This window comes from Micropterus dolomieu, linkage group LG04 (assembly GCF_021292245.1).
Source record: "Micropterus dolomieu isolate WLL.071019.BEF.003 ecotype Adirondacks linkage group LG04, ASM2129224v1, whole genome shotgun sequence".
Lineage (NCBI taxonomy): Eukaryota > Metazoa > Chordata > Actinopteri > Centrarchiformes > Centrarchidae > Micropterus > Micropterus dolomieu.
The window spans coordinates 25,777,747-25,804,530 of NC_060153.1; the positions used below are offsets into that span (position 1 = coordinate 25,777,747).

General features: G+C 40.4%; 2 protein-coding genes across 3 annotated transcripts in view; one reads left to right on the forward strand and one right to left on the reverse strand.

Annotated features, from left to right (window-relative positions):
- LOC123969970 (neuronal acetylcholine receptor subunit alpha-7-like) overlaps positions 1–12,120 on the forward strand; it is a 56,627-nt gene extending 44,507 nt beyond the window's left edge. For both annotated transcript variants that reach the window (XM_046047775.1, XM_046047774.1), the window contains 4 exons: positions 4,153–4,347; positions 5,150–5,236; positions 7,812–7,921; positions 8,510–12,120. In XM_046047775.1, coding sequence (XP_045903731.1) covers positions 4,153–4,347; positions 5,150–5,236; positions 7,812–7,921; positions 8,510–9,106 — 989 coding nt within the window. In that variant the 3' untranslated portion in view covers positions 9,107–12,120. The remainder of the gene's footprint in view (positions 1–4,152; positions 4,348–5,149; positions 5,237–7,811; positions 7,922–8,509) is intronic.
- A 6,998-nt stretch (positions 12,121–19,118) lies between these two features.
- The window catches only part of LOC123969455 (dynein axonemal heavy chain 6-like), a 67,062-nt gene continuing 59,396 nt past the window's right edge, over positions 19,119–26,784 (reverse strand). Inside the window, 8 exon segments of the mRNA XM_046046855.1 lie at positions 19,119–19,397; positions 19,609–19,831; positions 20,906–21,057; positions 21,276–21,348; positions 22,191–22,376; positions 22,627–22,754; positions 22,897–23,026; positions 26,261–26,382. Of these exon segments, the coding sequence (XP_045902811.1) occupies positions 19,294–19,397; positions 19,609–19,831; positions 20,906–21,057; positions 21,276–21,348; positions 22,191–22,376; positions 22,627–22,754; positions 22,897–23,026; positions 26,261–26,382 (1,118 nt within the window). The 3' untranslated portion in view covers positions 19,119–19,293.

The window sequence follows — 26,784 nt, forward strand, 5'->3', positions numbered from 1 at the left end:
CCTGGTTGAAGAGCCTGGAGAATACTGTATCCACAAAATTGTAGATTGTTGCATTCTTGAACTGGGCAAACCTGCAAAATCAGCAAGGGGTATACTGTATATATTTATTTTAGGGCTGTCCCCGACAAAGTATTTACATAGTCGAATCCGAATCGTCAAGTCCTGCCTACACACGATAGCTCTGCTTTAACTTTTAGAAGCTGCAGAGCTGCAATCTCTATTCATTCAACTTACACTGTAAATTTCCAGCTAAGCTGAGGATTTTTGAAGACCCTTTTTTCTCTCTCTCTCTCTCTTGTCTGTCATTCACCGGTCTTGTGCAGAGTTTTGCGTGCATACCGTGCTGCCAACAACTGCATGCACTTTGCGGTTCCTCGCGCGTCTATTTCAAGTAACCGGCTATTTAATAATGATAAATAACAAACAAAATATTCTTTGTATGGTTTATCAACGATGATAAAGTATCCGAAAGTCCCACGAGGTGCAGACACCTCGGCACAACACCAGTGAAGCTGGAGCTCGGCCTCTTCAGCGTTGTGTGTGTTCCTCTTCTGCCACTGCACACATACACGCTACGCCTACACATGCGCACTGACGACCCAGGGTTAGGGTAATTTTGGATTTATTTACGCACTTTAAAAACATTTATTGAAAGTTTAATTCTTTTTACATGTTTATTTACAGCATTAAACGTTGAAATGTATATTGTAATAGGCTGTATATTAACTTATTCAGGCCAGATTGAAATTTGCAAAGAAGTACAGAGATGAGCCGCAAAAGTTCTGGAACACAATCTTATGGACTGATAAGACCAAGATGAATCTCATGATTAAATGTTATTCACTTTAAGATTATTTGTTCCTTAACTTTTGCTCACCTAAGAATGCTGTAGTCTAATACAATTGGTGAGTTGTTTAACACATCTAGATGTGAATACCAGGAAATGAGAGATGAAATTCTGAACTCTTGTCTCATAATCATCTTTTGATCTTAAACCCAAATGTTTTCAGTGAACAACAAAAACAAAGGAATTTGCCTTACCGTTCCAATACTACTGTAGTTAGACATTTTGGAAAAGTCACTGCTTTGGTGAAATAAAAACAATAAAACACACCTTGTTGTTTTTACATTTTGATTTTTGTGCAAATTAAACAAACAAGGTACAACATGTTAATTAGTGAGCTTTAGACTAGGCTCATTTTGTTACCTTGGACAGAGCGGGCATAGCTGTTTCCCCCAGTTTCCAGTCGTTATTCTAAGCTAAGCTAATGTCTCCTGGCTCCAGCTTTGAAGTGAGTACGCCCTATGTGTCAAGCTATTCCTTTAAGATTACAGCTTTACAAAACCAGATTTTCGTCTCGGAGGCTCATTTTATCCTTATTTGTTTCTTTCTGAGTTTCTCTAACTCTGTCCACACTACCTCTCTGTTTGTCAGTCTCTTGCAAAGACACAAACAAAGAGATACATGATCAGGTTAAAGATAAGATAAGAAAGATAAGAAAGCATACTGGTTCCTTTCCTCTGTTCATTTTGTTTCTTTTTCTTCTCTCGTGTTTGTGTTATGATTTCTCCCCTCTGCCATGTGGAAATGAAGAACTCACATCACCTCTAACCCAAGCTTGGGTATTAGTCAGAGTCCAGCAGAATAATTCACATTCACACACATAGACAGATTTACACACAAAGTGAGCCAGCTGAGTGTACCCAGCTGGCTGGGAGAATGGAGGAGGGGGGCAATGGTGTGTGTGGGGTGACAGCTGGCACAGGGATGGTTCACTTAATTCAGACACAGCCAGGCGGCAAGCTGGCCCAGAACACACACTGTCCTGGTGCCTCAGAACATACCCATGCTCATGCCAGCTTACACACACATACACACTTTTTCACACACACAAAGTATGCATCTGCAGGTCTGCAATCCATCAAATTAATAGATGCTAACAAAGGCTATTTCTCTTTAGCATTCAGGTGACAAAGTTTAAATGAAATGAAATTTAATCCGTGCAATTAATTTAAACTGAATTTCTCTAAGAATGCCCCCCACACACACACACATACAAACTGTGGGCCGAAATCATCATCTCACCCCAAAATGAGTTGCATATTTTGAATATGTGGCTGATTGCATTGTACCCAGGCTTCACTTAGAATCACTAAACACTTAAATGTATGAATGATTCATACGGCCGGAGAATGATGGTCAAACCATAATCAAATTGAGGGCCCTTCAGGTTAATCTTTACTCAACACTGATTGTTGACTGTGAGCAACAAGTGTCTCTCCTTCCATCTCTCTCTCACACACACACACACACACACACACACCGACACACACCGACACACACAGCGTTCCCAGAATTTTTAAAATTTTCAATCAAGGTGAAAAGATAACACTACTGTAGTCCACTTTGAAGTGATTGTAAAGATGAAACCTATCAAAGTCACGTTTACTAATCATCTTGCTACACAATGGCTCTCATAATCACAAATGTACACAAAGTGTTGTGGACTTATTAAACTCTGGCTAGACCAAGATGAAATTGTTTTCTGTTGTTGATCTGATGTACAAGGCAGATTCCTTGTGTAAAAGTAAATATGCCGGCAAGACAGATATGGACACGGCGATGAGCATTAGGGATTAATGAATGATTTATGACTGTATAGTCGGGTAATTTCATGTTCACACAAAATTTGAAGGTTGTAAAGTTCAGATTTGAATGTACATTAAGCCTGTTCTGTAGCACAAAAGGATTTTGATATACTTATTGACAGATCTTAGACACTGTCCAAATCTGATCCTGAAGGATAGGGTCAAATTTTTTCAAATCTATCTCAAAGGGAAACTACCGATTTTACGTGTCATAGGCTGTTTCCAGGTCTTGGGGAGTACTACTGCATATGCATAAAAATGTATGAAGCCATTTGTGGCAACAGAGGGAGAAATCTGAAAATTTATCTTAAGTGATAAATGCATTGATTTTGATTATTTCTTTTTAAAAGCTGTCCATCGTGAGTCCGACAACATTTCAGGAGTGCAATGCTAAATTGGTACTCTTTTAAAACAATACGCTCATGCACTATTATGTACACTGAAAGAGTTTTTGGTTGCTGTATTTGTTCCATTTGTCTCCATTGGCTGTAAAGAGATGTAAAGTGTAAAGTTCAGCTGAAGTTAATATGAGACTTCAGCAGTCAGTCTTTTCAGTATCAAATTTCATCTTTGTGGTAAAAAGTTTATAACTTTAAATCTCAGGCTGCTGAGGCATCGTGTTAGTTTTAATCTTATTGTATTGAAAAAAAAAATAATTTGTAGAATGTATTTTACACAGAACTGTGGATTTTGCACCACAGCATCACTTATTGTGGTTTCACTGAACAAGTCCAGCAGTGACAGATCCAGTAAGAATGAAGAGTTTATGAGCAACAACTGCCTGTCAGATTCAGATGTGTTTTATAACTCAAAACACTTGACTTTAGACCTCTATCTGTTTAGGTAACAAACCACAGCAACCTGTGCTCTATAGTGTCTAGGCTATAGTGATTAGATTGGCTGAAATATGTTGTTATAAACAAGGTGAAACATTGCTTTATGTAAAAGATTACATCATGACATCGTTGTATTATGCACAGTATTAATTTAGGCAAGAGGGTACTTGCTTACCACAAATATGTTCATGGTCAAATCCTAATCTTCCTAAAATCTACTATACCGGTGCTTGGTTAAGGAGAGTCTCACCTTCAGATACAGAACTTGTTTAGCTTTTGGTATATACATTTGATTTGGGAGATACCAGAATCCTTAATCCACTGTCCTGAATATAATGAAATCACATGTTTGCTTGTAGTAAAAAGGTAAGTACCTTGCTTAAAGGCACATTGACAGTGGGACAGGGGAGCATGTATCATCTAATTGTCTCACTGACTCAAATGGTATTTATAAGGATTTTTAAATGGATTCTGTCTGCTAAGCACACTCTTGAACTCTTTAAAATGTCATTAATATTTAAATCAGTAGCCACAGCTGCACATTAACAGCTTGTTTTACAAGTTCTTATTGTTATTATTCAGCCACGCAGAACTGAAACTGGACCTTTATAGTTCTGTGTATTTGACCTCCAATTCCTTCTTTCCCACCTCTTCATTGCTCCCCCAGGTGTGCCAGCTAAGCGTAATGAGCTGTACTACGACTGCTGTAAGGAGCCCTACCCTGATGTGACGTTCACAGTCACCATGCGTCGCAGGACACTTTACTACGGCCTCAACCTGCTCATCCCCTGCGTGCTCATCTCTGGGCTGGCCCTGCTGGTCTTCCTGCTCCCTGCTGACTCAGGAGAGAAGATTTCACTGGGTACAGGGCAGGACACACACATCAGCACACGCAGGCCATCCCTGCGCGCGGGCGCGCCCACACACACACACACACACAAACACACCCTTGTACTTGTATAGTTGTGAGGACCCTCATTGACATAATGCGTTCTCTGGACCCTTCCCCTACCTGTGACCTAAACCTAACTCTACCCTATCCCATAAAACAAAGCCCTTTGAAGATGTGAAGACTGGCCAAAAATGTCCTCACGTTGTTGGTTAAATCTTGCAGCTCACTATGTAGGAAGTACAAAGCAACACACACACACACACACACACACACACAGAGGGACAATGATTCATGATTATAATCATACATGAAGACAAAAATGTATCTCCCTCCCCGCCTTGGTGATCTCAGCCCACCAGGTCCCGACGCTGTTGCTAACCCATTCATTTGTCATTGCTCTATGCTAATTCTGACATTATGGCTGTGAATTAGCATTTGTGTTGGATTTTATTCATTAGCAGATGAAAAAAATGTTCCATTATAAACACAGCAAAGATAATCACCAGGACCTGAAAATGCCAGCATGTTTCAAAATGCCATTCAGTGAGACAGGGTCGGTGTAAATATATAACTGCCAGTATTCCCTCGAGGGCAGAAAAGTGAATGACTATTCCAAAATAAATTCACAGCTGTTTCCACCTATTTTGAAACGACCAGCAGCATTTATTTTGAGTACTCTAAAGTTGCAATTTAAGAGAAAAACAGACCGTGATGAAAGAATTTAACCCATGTCCTGTTTCTGCTCACTTCTCTGTCTACTGTCTTTCTACAGGCATCACAGTGCTGCTGTCTCTAACAGTGTTCATGTTACTGGTAGCAGAGATCATGCCTGCCACTTCAGACTCTGTTCCTCTGATTGGTAAGATACTTTTCTGCTCTAATTATTGCTCAGTTTGAGGATTTTCTGACTTTAAAAAGGATGAAAAAGAAAGCACAATAAAGATGCATCACAAAATGATCAAGGGCTTATCTCCCAAACAGTTAGCTATGCTATAGACATTTGCTCATAATAATGGGTAAGGCACATTCAAAAGTTAGAGGATATGAAGTCAGGTATAAACACGTTGGTAAGGTACATATGTGTGTATATATATATATACATATATACCTTAACAATGTGTATATATATATGTGTGTGTGTGTGTGTGTGTGTGTATATGTATGTATGTCAAAAGCTCACTAATTAATTCAACTTGTTTTTTAATTGGTTTTATATTGAACAATAATACAAAACAATAAAAAGGTTTATGTGTTAATTTTTGAGCTTAAGAATTTCTAGTAGGCGTCTTATCTTTGAGGCTAGCTGTTTCCAGTCTTCATGCTAAGCTAAACTCCTGGCTCCAGCTTCATATTGAATGGACAGCTGTGAAGGTGTGTTCAGACAAATAGCAACAGATATTTTCACCTTAAATCATTTGGGCGAATTTGACTGGACAGAAGGCTTGTTCAAGGACGAGAGGAGTTTGTTGTGTACATAGAGGGACTGCAAGCATGTTTTTGTTACTCCAACTCAACTCTGACTCGTGTTTCCTCCGTTGTCTTCCTGCAACAACTTGGCTTTTGTGAGATTTCAGAGCGTGAATTGTCCTGTTTCTTGTTAAAAACAAGGAGTCTCACCGGGAGTCACTCATAGGTATCCTTTCTATGATGTTGTCAGACACCTCGTGTAACAGTCTGACCCTGTCAGTGGCAAAAAGTTTACGTTGCAGTCAGTTCATGGCTGCCAGCTAAAGCCATCTACTATCTTGTATTCTATTAGTAGGGTGTTATTTTTGTTATCGAACTAAGATTATTTTTGACGTATCACAGTTTTTAACCATCAATTTAAATTTTCAGTGTATTGCAGATGAAGAATCTTGCATATTTATTTCTTGTAACAAATAGGAATGCAACTTAGGCAGTGACCAACATAGGTGGTAGTAAATGAAGAACTGTTTGGGATCCGGATGAGCCGGCTCTCGGGAAAGGAACAGAGCCATAAGATCTGACTCCCTTCAAAGAGCTGTAATTCCCATCACTAGCTGTATGTGTTTGTGTTCAGCTCAGCCACTGACTGGTGAACTCACCTTGGGTGGCCAGGAGGCAAAGTGTTCACAGATCACAGGATTGGCGGTTCAGTCCCCACCTCCTCCTGTCCACATGTCAGTGTGTCTTTGGGCAAGACACTGAACCCAAATTGTTCACTGATGGTTGGCCATCATAGCTATTGGAGGCTTGGTGTGTTAGTCTGCGCGTGTAGGGGTGGAAAACAACCTTGTAAAGCACTTTGGATAAAAGGGTAAAATGTAGCCATTTCACCAGAGACTCCAGATCGGTCTTTTTTTTCTCTCCAGTTTCTCTCCTTTTTCTTCTCTTCTTTCTACACTTATGAAACATAAAGCCCCAGGATAAGCAAAACTATTTCTTGCAAGTTGATATATTTTCAGCATCTTTCCATTTACTTTGTATGCAATTGTGCTGCATATATTTCAGTCTGATCTGTCTGTACAGTTGATCGACTCATTGGCAAGCTATTCACACTTCATACAGTAGTCACAGTATGTGGAGGAAAATTTTCATGTCACCGACTGACCAATATGTTTTGGCTGAGTGGGGGAGGGGCTGGGCGTGGGAGGTTGCTGATTATTCTCAGTGTAGCAGACAAACAGAGTTGCCTTGTATAAGACCACACTGATGCAGATCAGAAGAGACAAGGCAGCCGGCTATCACATGGGAGGGGAGGCTTCAGAGGGAGATGCTGCGCGGTATCATTTGGCAGCTCAGTGATGTAAAACAAAGCTATTGGCAAACTCGCCTTTATTAGAGTAGACATATTAACACATAACAGATGAAGCAGAACTGATAGATTGAAAAAAGCTCCACAGTGTGCACTATGATATCATACTTTGACATGAAAATTTATGAGGAATAATTTGATTGGTCCACATTTCTGTTCTGATATCATATCCAGATCCAAAAGAAAACTGACATCTCTTTTTTTAGAGGGGAATATATGTCATGTTTGTGTGTGTATTAGGGTGTGTGTGGACGGAGTTGCGTGCTTGCCTACATGCATATGTTATGCATTTTCATGTCTATGTGACTTCAAAAGCTTGCAAGCGTGTATGTGTTTTGGTTGGTTTGTAAATTAGGAAATAAAATGTTACAGTCATCCTCCTACGAGCACCTGTGGTGTTATGACCTATGGTTTGTTGACAGGGATAAACTCCCCACTGACTCACCAACAAACTGACTGACTTGGCAACAGTCCTGCCAACATACTATACTTACCTCTCATGTTTCTTATTGTATGTAGATACATAAGCTTTAAATTCACTCTAAACTGGTTCTTTCCAGATAACTGGCTAATCTCTCTCTTTGTTTAACCGTATTAATTGTTCTCTATCCCAAATTAAAAAAGTTGTGCTTTTCTTATGTGTCCTTCTCCTCTTCAGCTCAGTACTTTGCTAGCACCATGATGATTGTGGGCTTGTCTGTGGTGGTAACAGTCCTGGTACTGCAGTTCCACCACCATGACCCACATGGAGGGAAGATGCCTAAATGGGTAGGTTAATATTAATCTTCAAAGCCCATAATTAATTAAATTATCACTACAAAATGTAGAATAGCCAATTCAAATTTCCCAAGGTAGGTAGGTGTATTATTTTCAAATAACCACACTGGTATCCTCAACTAATCATCTAGACAAGGCTGCTGCTCCCATTTGTTGGAGTAATAAAGAGACATCACAAAGGTTTGACTAATTCATACACAGCACCCTAAGTAAGCGTTAACAACACTCATTTTTTGTACTGTTTTGTAAGAGGCCATTACAAACAGGATTATTATTTTGTGATAACTGCGGTTATATATATATATTTTTAATTCATTTATTTTTAAGGTTTTAGTTTATTTTAAGGTTGTCAAAGCTTTCGGTTTAATGAGGGTTTCACCCAAAAAATAAAAACAAAAGCACTTTATTAGCAAGATGATGCTCTTTGAACCGTACAGTTACTAGGAAATAATGCAGTCCATTGGAAGGGGAGCCTCCGCACCTTCCAAGTCACATTATTTTGGCACATTGTCATGTCACACTGTCAGAAGATTGGGGAGTAAAAGTTAAATTTCTATCTTGTTGCCTCTCTTCATCCAGGTCCGGGTCATCTTACTCAACTGGTGCGCTTGGTTTCTCCGCATGAAGAAACCCGGAGAGGAAAACAAAACAGCTGTGAGTTCTAGTAGCCCGCCAAACTACAAGTACTCCCACCCTCCTCTTCACCATACCAGCACCAGCAGCATTCAGATGAGCACTATACCAGGGCAGGCATCCACCCAGTCAACCACGACCAACGGGAACATGAACGTGTACTTTGGCTACCACTCGATGAGCACAGAAAATCCTGCTTTCCCACCGAGCACTGATTCAGGTGTGGTGGTGTGCGGTGGAGGAGGCGGGGGCGCCCATCCCAATGGCTCCTCCCCACATGACATCCATTCAGAACAGACGCGGACTTTGCTGCTGGAGCAGGTTCCGGAAATTTCCCTGATCCTGGAGGAAGTGCAGTACATTGCCAGGCGCTTCCGAGAGCAGGACGAGGGAGAGGCGATCTGCAGCGAGTGGAAGTTTGCTGCCGCGGTGGTGGATCGGTTGTGTCTGGTGGCCTTCTCCCTCTTCTCTATCATCTGCACCTTCACCATCCTCATGTCAGCCCCCAATTTCATTGAGGCTGTGTCCAAAGACTTCACATAAGGCTGACCTCGTCCCTCTCTGAGAGGAAAGAGAGAGGCAACAACTCTAACATTAAAAACCCTGACATGATTAGAATTGTGCCACATAAACCTCCCTGCCATGTGAAGCCACACAGTTATTTCAGTTATTTTAAGTGTTGTTAGTTACAGAACATCAGAACCAAATCTTTCACTCTATCTTCATAGATTTGTTAGTAGCATATGGTTGTATGGATGAGATTTTTCCCATTAAAGGTGGCTCTCCTAGCTAACACCTTACATACAGCATTCCACGTAGGAGGTTGAGGCTACATGCAGTAGTTAATGATGTAGAAACTCTCTGCTGTACCATCGTTTACCTGCCACCACTTGGGCTTCACGTCTCATCAGTATATAGCCTACAGTTTATACTTCTTCCCTCCTAGCTCTTTCTCTTCTCTTTCATATTCCTAGTCTTTTTCTGTTCCTTTCCCCACTGTAGCGCTTCTCGTCTTCTAGAAACATCTAATTGTCTTGAGCAGTAACATACAGTACAGTCAATAGAGTTCAATAAACAGTTTTAGAAATCTTTTCTTTTTCTTTAAGGCCTGTATTCTAGTAATGCTTTTTGTATTTTGTAAATAAATGTACATCTTACTTTATCAATGTGGTGAAGTTGAGATAAAAAATTTTATATTAAGTTGGTGAATCAACTGACGTGTTAACTCAAAGCACTGGACACTTCTGTGTACTTCTTCACTTATCTTGTGTACTCTTAACTAGGGCTGCAACTAAGAATCATTTTGATTTTAAATTAATCTGCCAGTCATTATCTCCATTAGCCATTTTGTATATAAAATGTCAGAAAATAGTGTTAAAATGTCTGTTGTAATTTCCCATGGTGACGTATTCAGATTGTTTTTACCCCACCAACAATTCTAAACTCAAGCATATTCAGTTTACTACCATATGACAGTGAAAAGCATCTTTCTATTCCATTTGTTTCAGCTCTACTTTAAACATCTCCATCGTGTCAGTCAATTTTTCGCATAAGTATTGGTTTCTCCCTTACTCACCCCTTTATTGCCTTTCAAGTCATCCTCATTATTTCCTTGCCCTACCTTTGTTGCCACTGATGTTCTCATTTCCTTCTTGCACAGCTTAGACCCAGGTTCTATAACCATAAATGTGAATAGAGAAAGCTTTATTTACCATTACCAGTGAAAGTCATACTTAATTGTAAATCTTTGTACATCACTCATTCACTTCATTCGCAATGCATTTATCTTTTGAGATTAATTCAGTGTTTATATGACTTATGTGCTACACAATGTATTGCTGTATTCTGAGGAAAAATGAGTGATTGAAAGACAATATTTGTTCTTTAGATGGATGGTTAAATGGATTCTAGAGGGACATCACCCCAGTAGATGCATTTGGTACTAATCTTTTGTAGTGCAGAGTGGTTTTGTTCTAACTCACTAATACTCAGCCAAAGGCAAACACTTTCTTCTCTAATCTCTAGCAACAACATACAACAAGGATTACTGGGTGACCTTATGTAACAGATTTGTGTTAAATCTTGACTCTTCTCATCACCCGAGCGTCCACTCAGATCCTCAATGGTACAAGACTCATGTGAATTCGCAGTTTTATGCACAAAACTGAACTCCAGACTTCTCCAACTTTTGGCATTTGGCAGTTTTAAGTGGAGTTTTCAGAGGAACCGAGGAAGAATGAAAACAACAAAATACAGTACACTGTGTGACTGCTGCTGAAAAAGTCACTGAGCTTGAGTTCATGCTGTTACAGTTAATCAATGGGTCAAATGCAGACAAATAGCTGCACCTGTTGACTACCTTTCATTTCATTGTATGACTCAGACTGTAAAGCATTAAATGTCATATCCACTCATAATGGACAGACAGGAAAAGGGGAAACCAATCTTGACATGAGAGTACATGCAGTACTTTGCAGCGCTCTTTGTGTAGACAATGTTGCTTCACTTTTGATCCAGTTTTGGAGGGATAGATAGATGAAAATACCGACACCATTCTCATGTCTGGATGTAAAATGGGAAGCCACAGTCAGCAGCCAGCGGAAAACAAGAAGTCAGGAAGTCGGAAAATTAATTAGTTAGCTTTAGAGGTACCGCAAGGTGGATTTTGTTATGCTAAGCTAAGCTAACCAGCTTCAGACAGTAGCTACATATTTACCATACAAACATGAAAGTGGTATAAATTTTCTGGTATTACTCGTAAAAAAAAAAACAACCAAAAAACCTCATAAGCGTATTTCCAGAAATATTGTACTATTCCTCTAATACTGGTTCATTTGACATTGCACATTGTGTAGAAAATAGATTTTAAGTTGCAGGGGTCACACAGATGGTGACTGAAAGCTGAGCACTGCTTATTTAAGAGAACATTTTATTTATTTTTTAAGGAACGCAGGATCTTGGCTGCTGTAAGTATGTTGTGTAATAGATCGAGGAATAATGCAAAACCTCGATCACTGACTTATCTTGGAGAACAACAGTGGGAATGATGCTTTGTGGAATGAGAAGTGTCATTCCACATATATGCGACTTGGACTGACAACTGATGGCAAGCAAATATGTAGATACTTTGTGAGATAATCTGACCCATTAATATTGTTACTTATTCGTGTTGATGTCTATTCAGCATATGTTTTTTATGTGACAAGCATTTATGGCACTGAGAGTTTGATGTGTGTCAAATGAAGAATCATGGAATCTCTCAAATGATACTGTGCTGAAAATATGAAAAGAGAATTAGGTGTTCAGGGTAAAAGATATTCTGTCAAAGCTATGTTGAAGGTGAAACCACACAACTGGCTCAAATAGCAGGGTTACAAATGTGAAATTCTATTGACAGATTTTAAAAAGTACACTTAAAATGAGAATGTGGACATTTGCTTTTGCCATGCAATCACAGGCTTTTTTTCTTTTCATCACCAGTGTTGTATTTTTGTCAACTTGAGTGTCTTTTTATTTGGTCTGTGCCTCTCTGCTCAGTATGGTTCATTCTCCTTTTGAAGGATATACAAAAATGCTCACTGTATATGACTATTTTGAGAAAAATAAAGGAGAAATGTGATAATTACCAATACTTGAGTGGCTGACATTTTACAATTCACTAAATAATACACTTAAAAATGCTTTCGCTCACTGAAGTTGTCCAAGCTTCCTTGTTCTTTTGAACAAGCAAGGGACTTGGTTATAACAGGGTTGCTGTTGTCAATTTAACTGGACAGACAGTATAATGACAGCTTGCCATCTGATGTGCCTGCTTAATACACAGCATGTTATTGCCACAGTATCGTTCACACAGGGGCGGCTGTTAATCGGAAGGTCGGCGGTTCAATCCCGGCTCCCCCAGACTGCATGTCAAAGTGTCCTTGGGCAAGATACTGAATCCCGAATTGGCCCTGGCGGTTGTTCCACCAGTGTATGAATGTGTGTGAATGTTAGTTTCTGTTTGAGCACTTAGGCTCAGTGTATGTGTAAAAAGCACTTTGAGTAGTCGAAAAGACCAGATTTACATTCAGTTAAGTTATCAAATGTGACATTTCACAAAGAGAAAAATTTTTGACAAAAAAATCAAACTGTTCATTTTTCTTTAAAGGAATAGCTTGACATTTGGGGAACTGCCTACATAATTGCCTACAGTTATATGAGTAAATATAGCTGGGTGGCTTAGCTTAGCAGAAAGACTGGGAACAGCTAGCCTAGCTCTGCCCAAAGCTCCTCAAATCTACCTACCAGCACCTCTAAATTAATTGTTATATCCAATTTGTTTCATCTGCACAAAAACCTAACTTTCCCTCTGTCTCCAGTCTTTTTGATAAGCTAAGCTAACCAGCTACAAGCTGTTGTTTCGTATACACTGTAGGGGAGACTGGGTACAGTTGTAACACTTTTTGCTTTAGCAACTATAACTCGCTGATTTTATTAGCTTGAGTTCACAAACCTTTTTACAAAGTACCCACATTTGTTCACTAGGAACGAGTAGTCTGAGGGAGTAATTTGTTAATTTTCACGCATGCATGAATAGTCTTGGACTCTTACATTCACTCGTCACACGGCAGCTGCATGGGCTCCGTCAGCACAGGAAACAGAATTGATTAGTTCGCAACTCATAACTGTGGGTCTCTGAAATTTGAGTTGTTCATTTGTCATGTGACAGCTCGGCTACAGGGCTGTGGTAAGCAGGCAGCACAGGAAACAGAATAGATTAGTTCACAACTCTCAACTGTGGGTCTCTAGGTTTGAGTCGTTCATTTGTCACGTGACTGCTCTGCCACTGGAGCAGACATGAACGTCTCGGGTTACGCATGTAACCCTTGTTCCCCGAGAAGGGGAACGAGACACTGCGTCGGTGACGACACTATGGGAACGCCTCTGGGCGTGGCAGGGCTGAATCATGAATGAAACTACTCCAATCCTTCTGGCGTTCCCAGAGTGTTGTCACCGACGCAGTTTGAGTTCCCCCGAAGGGGAACTATAGTCTCCTCTCCAAAACAAACGGACCTGGTCATTAAAACATTACAACACAGCCACATAGCAACGTTAACATTAGCCCTGAGGTGTGTTTACAGCTAACAGCTGATCCGGGTCCCCCAGAGAACACAACATAACTTTTACTTTTTATTTATCAACAGAGCCGTGCTGTTGTTTTCACAGCTCTTGACTGGTGAACAATCTGGCAGTGTTTGAGAGCGATGTGCTCATGTTTGTTTCTCTCTGTCTGCGGACCTGATGTGGCCCATTCTGCCTCCAGACTTGCCAAACTGCTGCATTTATATAATGTGTTTATTTCTTTGTTCCTCTCTCTGTGCTTGGTGGCTTTATCCAGATTATTATTAAATTGGTTGAATTTTAATAAGAGTGTTTGTTCATATAGTGTGTCAAGCTTATTACTTCAATATATTTCCCGCAAATCTGATGTATGATTTATAGATTTTACTCACAGATAGGGACGTTAGGCTACTTTATGAATGAGCACTTTAGAGATTAAATGATAGTAATTATAATTATATATACATATATAGATGGTCTGGTTGTATACTCGGGAAAGATTTGAAGATTTGAGTCAGTCAAAAGAGTCACTTTTCCCATCACTAGTAACAAGTGGTAACATAACTGGAAGAGTTTTGCAATATAAACAGCTAAAAACTGAAGTGCAACCTTGCTCTGTTTGGGACTGTGAGCTGCTCTTTATTGGAGCTGCTTAAGTTAACATGTGTGTGGATTAAAGATTTCTGCCTGCTCAATTTTGTTTTCGTTTGGTTAAGCTTTCACATGCAGCACCAAACTGTGTCAATCTAATGGTCTAAGAAGATAGCCTACAACCAGCAGAGCAATAACGTAGCCTAATGCACAGGAGAGTATAGGCCAGGTAGACTAAATATTATGAAATATCATTATATGAATACGTTAGTCTCGTAATATTGGGATTTGTTGTGTCAGAGAACACAGATATGTGGGAGAGATTCTGAATGTGCAGAAAGTTTTGAACATGAGGAGAAAACCTACTAAAACACAGGAGCTATTAAAGTCCAGCCCTGACAACCACCATGTGGTATCGGGAAGGAAGTAGAAATGATCACATGACTTCTATCTTATCTCTAATTGGGGGAATAGGTGATGTTATAACTCACCCCATTTCACAACCAGACCCAATCTCCCTACTAAAGCTCACTAATTACAGAAGTGTAAAATCAAACTGTGTTAATAAATGCCCTGTTTCCACTCTTACTAAGTTAAGCTAATGGTTTTATGGCTCCTCAAAACTGAATGGACAAACATGAGAGTGGCATTAATCTTCTCATCTAACTCTGTCAAAGCAAATAAGCATATTTCTCTAAATGTCAAACTATTTCTATAAATCTGAAATGTCCAGCAAAGGTGTTTTGTGTATGGACTAGTTTGTTGCAAAATGACACAGTAAATGTAATAGAGATATCAACAACTGAGCCCAGCATCTCTGATTCATGAAACCAGGAATGTCTCTGTATTGATTGTGGTTTTATTTCCCTTTTTTGACAAACAAGAACTGACACATTTTTATTAAAGAGGGAACTATTCATTTGCTTGTAGCTAAATATTTACATCTCATATAGACTTAATTGAAACAGGGGTTGACTGTCTTTGGGAACAGGTAGCAGAAGTGCTACGTGTGTGTGTGTGTTCCATCATCAATTTGCTTTTCAGTTATATGTGCATGTGGCCAGACAGTGGTCTTAAAGTTTAAGTACAAGTTTCAAACTACTGCACAGCATTTTTAAGCTTCTCTGCACCCAGAGCAAACAGGTTAATGTGAGCTCAGATATGTGCACATGTAAGAGTGAGTCTTCAGTCAGAAAGACTCAGCAACCTTTTCCATTTCCCAGCAGGAATGAATGACTGAGATAGACCAAGTCAGGAGGGATCCAATCTCCTCACAGCCTGTGATTTTAGTTAGGACGTGTGGCAGCTCACACACACACACACACACACACACACACACACACACACAAACAAACACAAAATGCTGCTCAGCAGAGTGATGACATGTTCAAATTGGTCAAATCTAATCTCAGGCTTCACTACATGCAGACAGACAGCTGTTTGTGGCTGGAATTGCACCCCAATGTATCACACACACACAGTCACACAGACAAATGCACAAACCTTTCATTTGTCAACAGGCCGAGCAATATGTAGACCCCACCCTACCTCTGCAGACTGTCCCAGAGCTGCTTCCCTTGAGTTACACAATCCTGGTGAGTAATATTTGCTCTGTTTGGTGGCACTGTTACCAGGTCAGCTGGAAAAGATCTACATGAACTTTGTTCAGTTAGTAAAATGTAAAGACCCCACACCTGCCCCTCCTGCCTCATTCTGACCTGTATGTGAGCTGCATATAAGGGACTCCGTCTTGTCATTTATCATCCTTATTCTGCAAACAGAACATGAATACGAGTCTGAATCATCATATCATAGTAGACCAGGCCCATATGTTTATGTCAAGCTCACTTATTAACATTATATTGCATTTGTTTATTCTGTACAAAAACCAAAGTGTAAAGAACACAGACTGTGATTTTATAGGGAGATTATGTGCTGGATTATTTCATTGCCTTTATGAGAAACTAAACTAACCAGCTGCTTACTGTAGCCTTTTGTTTTTCTCATCTAACTCTGAGCAAAGAAGGGAATAAGAGTACTTCCCAAAATGAACTATACCTTTAAATCTGGGCCACTGTGACATTATTTGAGTGTGCGGCCAAAAATCTGAAAGTCACTGCTATGGTGGAACTTTTAATGAAATCAATCGGCGTTGAATAACCCGTGTGACCTACACAGTCTAATTTGATATATGCAAACACTGAGTAATCACACATTTTCTGTTCAGCTCAGATGACCGTTGTCAACATCATTAAACCAAATTACAAATCATGCCAGTGAGAGCACAAGGCTGAAACCACTGCCAATCTGTGCATTTCATCATTACAAACATGCCGATTAGTTGTCAAATATTCATGTTTCACAGCTGTCCTGAATGTCCTACAGCTGTTTTCATCAATTATGTGGGCTTTATGTCTCAATCTCACACACTCTTATCATTTTTAATCTCTACTCCCCTTTTCTTTCCGCCTGATCACCCCCATTTTCCTTTGGACCCATCTGTTTCAAACATCAACCATGTCCTCTTCCCTCTGACTTAATCCGCAGGGATGAAAGTGTGTGTGTGTGTGTGTGTGTGTGTGTGTGTGTGTGTGTGTGTGTGTGTGTGTGTGATGATAAAACAATGTTAATCTGGTTTCAGAGTGAGTGGGGCATGTAATCTCATTTACTTCTTCAATCCTTTTCCTCCCTCTTCATTATGACTTCTATCCTAATAACAGTACAGTACATTCACAGATATTCATAGTGCATAATCTTGGCTCATAAAACGATTGATGAGGAGAAAGGAGGTTAATAAAGGAGGTCAGGATGTCAGTGGATGTTGCTGTTGATAAGCAGCGGGAAATCATATAGGCTGAAGTCATTTGTGCATTCATTTCATATGCACTAGAAAAGAATTGAACTGGATCACTGTGCTTTCCCACTGCAAGCAAAACATCAGGGTCTTTATTTTAGTGCAGAAACTGTCTGTTTTCACTATCCGTGATTAAACCTGTATGAAGGTGAGATTTAATAAATAGAAAGGTTTCACCTCTGAACTGACATGTCCTGATGAAGTGTACTTAAAAGCCCCCATGAAGCCAGACAACTCATCACCATTTACAGCTTTAGGGAAGCCTTTGCATGACATGCAATGCAATTGCCTCTGCTACAGATCCGAAACCTGCACAAAAATAGAGAGACAATAACCAAAGTGCATAGCAGTCTGTACATGTGGGATAGTGAAGGACAGAGGAAAAGATTGGGGGGACAGATATTGGAAAGTGACTGATGAACAGATAGAAAAAGATGGGAAATCAGGTAAAACCTCTTAACAAAGCTGGGCATTGGTCAAACTTGTCATGACTCATATTTTCCCTCCCTCTTTCAGTTGATGGATGCAATGAAAAAACAAGATGTATATACCACATTTAACCATTGTATCACTGAATTTCAACTTTATGCCTACATGTTACACTACTTTACAGATGCTTTGACTCCGTTTTACAAGTTTCAGTGTGCAAAACTAATAATGTAAAGATCCAAGATAACTTGCTAAATACTTACAAATAAACACAAAATGTTTCCTTACATACAAAGTTCTCAGCCACTTTATATTAGCTCAAGTTTCAGTTGTCAACATGCGCCTTCAAGCATTTCTCCTTTATTATTTATTTTATTTATTATTACCCTGGTAAGCAGCATTACAGAATAGACACTAATTGCTTTACCACCACTGCAATAATGGAAATTAAAAAAAGGACAAAAAATTTCTTTTAACATTGTACATTACATTGTCAAAATGTTATAACGTACAGATTGTTGTGCAAATTGTGGTTTACAGTAATGCTGCTTTCAGCTTTCCAATATTACTGTAGCTTATTGTACTTATGATATTAAACTTAGTGACTGTTTAGTGGCCGTCTATTTTGTGACAAAACTGACGCAGTGAAGTCCAATAAAAATCATCATTTTGTCGTTTATGAATGAGGATTTACTGTGGTGTAACGTTGCGCATTACTGAATACGCTCTATAAAGTTTTAAAATTTGTGTGTTATGTGAGCTTTGGGGACAAAATTAGTAATATAGTATTTTGTTATGAAAACTTTTTTATAACTTTATTACTGTAATAGGTAGTGAGAGACTTTGTCATATGTTTCTCATTTGTATCAATGCTTTTAATAATTTATTGTTCTCTCTATAGCAACATGAGCTACTGCAGTTATTTTTTCTGCTGCTCCTCCCCACACCGATATTAAATAAAATGTTTATATATGCCCATTCCTGCTTGCTGTTACAGGAGCAGTAAGGTGTGGAGGCGGCAGTGTGAGACGGAGACAGAGTGTGTGCACCCTGCCCCAGTACTGCAGTGGGTGCACTTAATGTGTTTGAAGAGCCATATTTTATGTTTGCACTGCATGCCCTAAGTGACACAAATAGGCTGCTGATGTGTGTGGGGGTTGTGGCGGAAACATTTCATCATTTGATGATCATCACTCCTCCTGTCTCAACTCATTCCTCTTAGCTATACTGTTTTTTTTTTCTTCATGAACCATTAACATCTATGTGTCTGGCCACCAATGTCCATTCATCTATCGGTTTCTATTCTGCCGTCTATCCGTCCATCTTTTCTCTCCCCAAGGCTACACGTGTACTGTAAATTTCTGTAAGCACATTCATCCAATGACTTACTGCACAGCATGAATGGACCTCTCCAGTACGGAAGTCTAGTATATGGTGTTTACACCGTGGAGACGGCGTGCCTCATCTTCAAAGATCTGGATGTACTGCACCGCTCTCATCTAGAGTCAGCAGGTTGAGACTGCACAGAACTGATATTACCTCCACGTCCACATACACAAGTCTACAAAGGAAGCAGATCACTTGGGGCTGAATAAGTGTTTATTACAATGTGAAGTAAGTGTACTTTCAGCATAAATCATGTCTGTGAAAATCTTTATAAATAATTCCACAAAAGATGGAATATTACTTCAAGGTTGTGCATAGAGGTATATGTTTCAGTCACATTTTACATTCCTTTTTGTCCGTGAATAAAAACTTAATCATCCAACTGGCACAGGAGGGCAGAGGCTTTTGATATCCAATAGTCGCTCGGTCGCTTGGAGGGAAGCATTACTGTCACAACAAAATTAGTTGAGTGGCCTGGAGGGAGACAGAAATGAAGGGTGAGGGGAAAAAGTCAAATCAAATGAAGTATCCATTACATTGCTTACTGAAGACAGAGATGGTTCTAGACACCAAAAACAGCATTCAGTATAAAATGTATCAGTTAAATGCCTTCAAATGTATAAATACAAATTGTTATCTAAACCAGTATGTGAGTGAGGGTCCCCAGAATGGACCCAGTAAGTACCAGTGGTGGACAGAGTCCCGGCTCTGGCTGAGGTCTTGTACAGAGGAGCGTGGTAGAGGTCAGGCTCAGGCACGTAGTTCTGCTGTGGCTCAAAGTGCACCACTGGCAGCATAGCGTTCATCACTCGAGGTAATGCGTCCTCAATCACCATGTTGCCATCGTCCCAGCGACTGGAATCCATGAACATGCCGTGCACGAGGACGCCGTCCTCCGGCTCTGGTAACTGTCATGTCCACGAATGACATGGAGCAGTGGTGAGTCAAAGATACATATTCGCAGTGATCAATCCTCTCTTTTTAATGCATCACTGTCTCTTTCACAGTAAATGTATGTAGCAATGGTGCACGCTCCTTTTAGACGCTGGGTTACCAACAAAAACAGATCATTTTCTTTGCCTTTGTATAATCTTTCAACAGCTATTTTATCAAAGCTTTATGGGTTTTATTTTCATTAGCTCAGAGTTGGCAGGATGGTTGAGCGATTTGTGAGGTTATCTGAGCTAGTGAGGTCAAATCATTTCCTGATGGACTGGGTTTGATGTCTAGTGCAAAAGTGTTTGAGAGACACTTTAGGAGAACATGCTACTTGGATTTGTGACCCTGTGAGAAAATGAGAAGAGCATATCAAACCAATAAAATAACTGTTAAGTGCACCAGTGTTGCATTAAGAAATAGTTCTACCTTTTGGGAAATAAGCTTATTTAGTTATTTAAGTGAAATGTCACATTTCATGTAACTATATTAAACTATGCCTTCAAATAAAACTTGTAGATCATGAACTCAATTTAAGATGAGAACAGATATGAGGACTAGTTTAAATCTTCAAAAGTAAGTAAGTCAAAGTAAATAATTTGGGTGAAATGATTGTGATGGGACATGAACAACAGGAACTGTAAATTTGAGATGAATAAACTTAAGGAAATAATTTAAGGAAAACTTTAGCTGAGATGTGACTCTAGATAATACGTAATAATACGTACATGCAATACTTAGTATTGCATGTACGTATTATTACTTATATAGCATATAGCATTTATTATTTCTCCAATGTACATTTGTGATGTCTGCTGCCCTGACATTAGCCGCATTCATGTGAGAATCTTTAATAATTTTTTTTTTAAACTATGTTTTTTGGGGCATTTTAATGCTTTAATTAGACAGCCGTCACCTAAAGAGATGACATTGAAATGAGGGGAGAGCGACAGGGGGAATGACACGGTTACTGGTCGGTACCTTAAAGTTGCAGCAGGGAATTCTCATCACATCACATACCAACAAAAACCCCGCCTTTCCAGTACCTCCTCATCCATGTCCAATTTAGTGGTGTTGGGTAGAGTGTGTAGGGCCTCACAGACTGCGACCTGGTCCCTATAAACTGGCACCATGTTGAAGCGGAAGTTGAGCTCATCAATGGGCAGATTGTAATGCCTGGCATGATTCTGAAGCACCCCTGCAGGCCAGCAGGCAGAGCAGAACATGAAAAATGATTCTCTAGTGCATGTAAATAATGGCAACTAAAAGATACTGTTGAGCAGTAAAAAGCTAATCATGCTGTTGTTTTGTATACTGGAAAGAATAATTAGTGATCATCATATTCTAGCAGCTTTGCAATTTGCCTAAGGTTCACTAAAAACATGGAAGATGTTTTGGTGCTGCAGTTTTTTTTACCGGTAAGAAAGCCTTGAGGGAAGAAGAATCCTGAGATCCAGAAAGATCTGGGCTGACCATGCATGATCCAAGTCTAGCAAAAGAGAGAGAGAAAGAAAGAGAGAGGTAATTAAAATGTGTGTCTTAAAATAACTTTTTTAATGTGGGATGTGTTCAGTTTTCAACAAGCCATTGTGCATAGCAGGCATCCTGTTACTTATGGGAGCTGAAAGGGACTCCATTAGGGATGGCACAGTGAGGTGGATCCTCTCTTCTGAAGTAGTGAACATGTGCAGTCCGACTCACTGGCTACCCATCACTTCATGAACTAATACAACTCCTCCCTGTTCATCCCTTTTGCATGTGTGTGGGTGGGTAAATTTTAGTGATTGTGCAACACGTGTTCAGACCAGTGTTACGGAAGAGCAGCTTATGTCAGGGGAGATGAACCAAATGCTAAAAGTGGTGTGTGTGTGTGTGTGTGTGTGTGTGTGTGTGTGTGTGTGTGTGTGTGTGTGTGTGTGTGTGTGTGTGTGTGTGTGTGTGTGAGAGAGAGAGAGAGAGAGAGCGAGAGCGAGCGAGAGCGAGAGACTGTGCCTCAAGTAAGAAAGCAGAATGTTCATGTATTATTAGTGTTTTGCGACTTGATGAGACAGCGCACACACGATCAAGAACACACACTAAGATACACTTGTATGCGCACACTCAGACACGCATATACACAAACACACACACACAAACCAGCGTGCATAGGGAGATCTCTCTGTCATGTCAATGTGTGAGATAAAAGGACCCCCATGTTTTCACTCGTCTCTGACTCGTTTACATGCTTTTCTGTTATCTTTATTGAGACAAACAATCTTTAAACACAACTCAGTGTTATTTAGTGCCTAATATGCACATATGTGTGTCAGTATTTCTTTTCCTTTTCCATACCTTTATAAAGGAGGTCCGGAGGGCCAGGTCTCTGACCCAGGAGGCCAGGGGTTTGAGAGAAGGGTAGGCAGAGTTTGCCCAGTGGGTGGGAACCTGGTTGTTCAGGAAGCTTGTGTATATGAGGTCCATCTCCTCTGACATCACCACCAGACCAGCTATTGCCTTCTGCAGAGTGATAAGAGACATCTGGGAAGCACAAAAATCATCATACATCACAATGAGGTGGTGGAAAGGACTATGAAGAGCTCTAAAAATGCTTTTTATTTCTGATATGTACAATAAATATGTCTTAATACATAGTCAATGTGTAATTCCTCTAGCAGTGCTTGCTAATATCAATAGCTGACAGGAAATTAACTTTGACCAAAGCTGTTTTCTAGCAACACAACTCTACTGAAATATGTGTGTATTCATGGGTGCCGTTTATGTGTGTCACCCTGAGCACTCTCAGCAGATTGGTGAATCTCTCTGCCTCTTGGCCCAACACAGTTGTCAGGGAGTTAAGGCGCCCATTTTTGTCACGGACAAACAGAGTTTCCACAGCCTCGTCCATGTCGAGGCGCTCTGCATACAGACAGAAAAAAGACGGGTAGGCAGATAGACATGGAAAACCCAGTGTTAGATAATGAGATTACAAGGATGCACATCTCAACAATGACCAAAACTTTATGTGTCTGCATGTGTATCTGTGTGTTTGTGTATGTACCAGGTAGCTTGGATAAGATGGATTCAGCGAGCTCGCAGACTATTTCATCGTTACTTTTAGCTCCATGATGGGCTGATGAGCGAGGATTAACATCAACTATGGTGTTGATTAAAGTCAGGGTTTCTTGGCGCTGTAGAGGCAGACACACACACACACACACACACACTTTCTATTTTACAGTTGCACTCTTAACTCCCTCTCTGAATAGAAATGCTTTTATAACCAGCTATAAACTGTATGGGTAGCACCAGATTAAATCATGAATAGGCCCATCAATAATGACCTTTACTATTAAAAATTAACTATTCAACACATTGCCCTTCTGCAGAAAAAAACAAAAGAAAATTAAAGCTGCAAGCATCAATGAGCGGGCCCAAACACCTCCCGCTCGTCGGGGTGTGCCGCACCTACGCAGCTGTCGCGTGGTATGACTTCTTTCAAGTCGGGGTGTGCTGCATCCGTGTATTCATTGTGTGTGTAGTGTCACTTCCGCAAGGGAGGTAAGCAGTCGTTGAGTAATGGGTCGTGCTATAAGTTAACACTGCACATATCACACAGCTCTTAAAAAAAAACGCTTCCTGTTTCATGGCGAGTAATTACTCACCAGGGTGACAGCATTTGGTATGAACTCAGAAGTCTCACAATGTAACATCATTAAAGCATTATGGCTTTCCTGCAGAACTTGGAAATGGATGTGGTCAACCTATGTTATTCCTCACTGTGGACATTTTTGTCCCTAAGGTGCTAAGTATGGTAAAAGTGCATTGAGGCATTAGGGGTAAAGTTTGAAACATGTCCTTTCGTGATGCCAGTAAGTGGCGTTGTCCCTATGAGTGGATATTGACATGCGAGACTCAAAGGGGCTGACATGTGAAATTTGGAACAGATCTGACCACGTCTAGTTCATTTACATGCTACTTCCTTTTCATGGCGAATCATCAAAATTGAATGCCATGCCATAGGCACACCGTTTGATCAATCAAAAAAAGCTTTGCAATTTAACATTGCAAGGCCTTTAAGGTTGCGCTGCACACATTTGAAGACGATCAGGTAAAAGCTCTAGGACAAGTTCGTCAAAGTACGGAGCCTATAAAAAAGTCAGTAAAATCAGACATTCAATTCAATATGGCCGACTTCCTGTTGGGTTTAGCATATGGCTCCCAGAGACCTTTTTTAAAGTCCCGGCATTCTACACGTGCCTATAAATTTTGGTAGCTCTAGGTGAAACACACAGCCGAGGCTGCTCATTTGAAATCTTGTAGGGGGCGCTATAGAGCCGTCTTTCTAAACATGCTCTTGAACAGTATCAGACAACAGAACACACCCATTGTGATGTCTTGGTTAAAGTTTTGTGAGATTTCAAGCATCCTAAGCCTCTCAAAATTCAGCTTCCTGTGTTTCATGGCAAATAACGCATTTCCATGGAAACACCGTTTGACATTTAAGAGGTGGTATTATGCTTTTTGGCTTTTCCCCTCTCCTTTATTGAGTTATATATCTTTTTTGTGCATGTAACAGATTTGCAAAGTGAAAAAGCCCAAAGTCCAGCCCAAAGGGAGTTCCCATCTCCCACAGAAAGCTCTGCTCTGAACCGCTTGAAAACAGCTTGTTTGTAGTCCAGCCCTTCACTTCCTTGACTTGTGACATCACAATGGAAACGCGTCATAAAGCTTGCCAAGCAGCTAGCGGGGTCAGGCACGCCCTTAAACCAAGCCAGTCTGAGCGGAGGCCCTTTGGCTCGACTCGCCTTTGTTTGGTTTTCCATTGTAGAAATGTTGTACCTGTACCTGCTTCAGGGTACTTTTTTCGTATCACCTCACTTCCGTTGAGGTTCCTAGCAAGCTGAGGGATACTGAAACGTAACGTGAAAACACGACAGACTGCTGATTGGTCAGAGAGAATCACTATTCACTGCATCATCATTGTGTGCTCCAGACAGAGGCCAGCTACAGAAAGTTTTATATTTTACAGTTTTCGTATGGAATTTCATCACTAAATCCACTTCTGAGAAGTTTTGGAGGTGAGAAATCAGCTGTGTAGATTTCGAATATTGACACTTTTACGAGAAGTGATGGCGGAACAAAAATGCTTGAATATTTTCGGAGTTGAGGAGCTCTGCAAGTGGCTGCGGGTGATGCCTGTGCCGACCCGCGGGAGGAGCGTGTGAGGCCGGCCAGCCGCCCGCTCACAGAGCCCTCTGCTCCCACCGTCACACAGACCGCTGCAGCAACAACGGCAGAGCAAAACACAGCTGGAAGGTTTTCATACCGCTTATCTGTCTACATTCTGTCTACATTCTGAGGAATGTTGAAATGTTTTAACTTAAAAAACAGGAAGCTGTGTGGATCGCTGGTGTGTGTGTGTCGCATTAAACATTACGTCGCGGCAGTTGTCGTCGCTTTGACAACAAGCTATGTACTATCTCTGGGTACTACCTGTAATGGAAAACGGAGCAGGGCCGAGTAGAGTCGAGTCTATCGATTTGCGCTATGGTAGCATTTTTTGGCAAGGCAGCATAGATCGTCAGAACACCAGTATCAGTTCAACATTTAGTCCTACTGGACCGACTGGATATTGGCATGTAGATGTCTTCGAGGCGGGACTCTTATCAAGTATGTGAAGTTTGGGGCAGATCTGACCATGTTCAGCCGATTTACACACTATTTCCTTTTTCATGGTGAATCATCAAAATAGAACGCCACGCCATGCCACGCCATAGACACGCTTGATCAATCTAATCTTTAACATCGCAAAGGTGCTGGCATGACACAGCCCACATTGGAAGTCGATCTGATCAAATCCCTAGGAGGAATTCGTTATAATACGGAGGGTGTAAATGGAAAATCCTTGCACGTTCAATCCAAAATGGCTGACTTCCTGTTGGGTTTAGGGTATGGCTCCAAGAGGCTTATTTTTAAGTCTGGACACGATACATATACCTACCAAGTTTGGTGAATGTAGGCCAAAGAGAAAGGAGGGGGCTTTGGTTTTGAAAAATTCTAGGGGGTGCTATCGAGCCATTTATGTGTGCCTGTGCCCCGGACCCATAATTTTCACCAGTTCGGACTGAGTGCCAATTTATACAACTTTTCATGCACGTTAACCCCCCCAAAAATGGGAATAGAAATAATAATAAACACAATAAGGACCTCACACCGGTCACTGTTCGGGCCCTAATGAAAACAAACAATAAGTCAATTAGTTTACGATATCTGCTCATATGATTCTATCATAAAGGGGGGAAAGAAATCATGTAAAATCCAATCATATATCTTTAATGGTGGCAGATGACAGGAAAAAAAGCAGAAAGATGGGGAATTAGAGAGTTTTTGCAGATGTGTATGTTATTTCTGTTGTTCCTTACCTGGAAGGCCAGGTTGGCATTCTCATGCATTCCGAAGACCTCGGGATCATCTATGATTGGAAGTCTCTCAATATACTTCTTATATTGCTCTAATTCATCCATCTCTGGGGCATAGTAGATACCTTGAATACACAAGCGAGACAACCTTTCATACAAAGAAAATATACCGTATATGAGCATACACTGAGACAAATAGATTTTTGCAAACACACACACCTGCTAAATTGAATTCCACTATACACTCACCTAAAGGATTATTAGGAACACCATACTAATACTGTGTTTGACCCCCTTTCACCTTCAGAACTGCCTTAATTCTACGTGGCATTGATTCAACAAGGTGCTGAAAGCATTCTTTAGAAATGTTGGCCCATATTGATAGGATAGCATCTTGCAGTTGATGGAGATTTGTGGGATGCACATCCAGGGCACGAAGCTCCCGTTCCACCACATCCCAAAGATGCTCTATTGGGTTGAGATCTGGTGACTGTGGGGGCCATTTTAGTACAGTGAACTCATTGTCA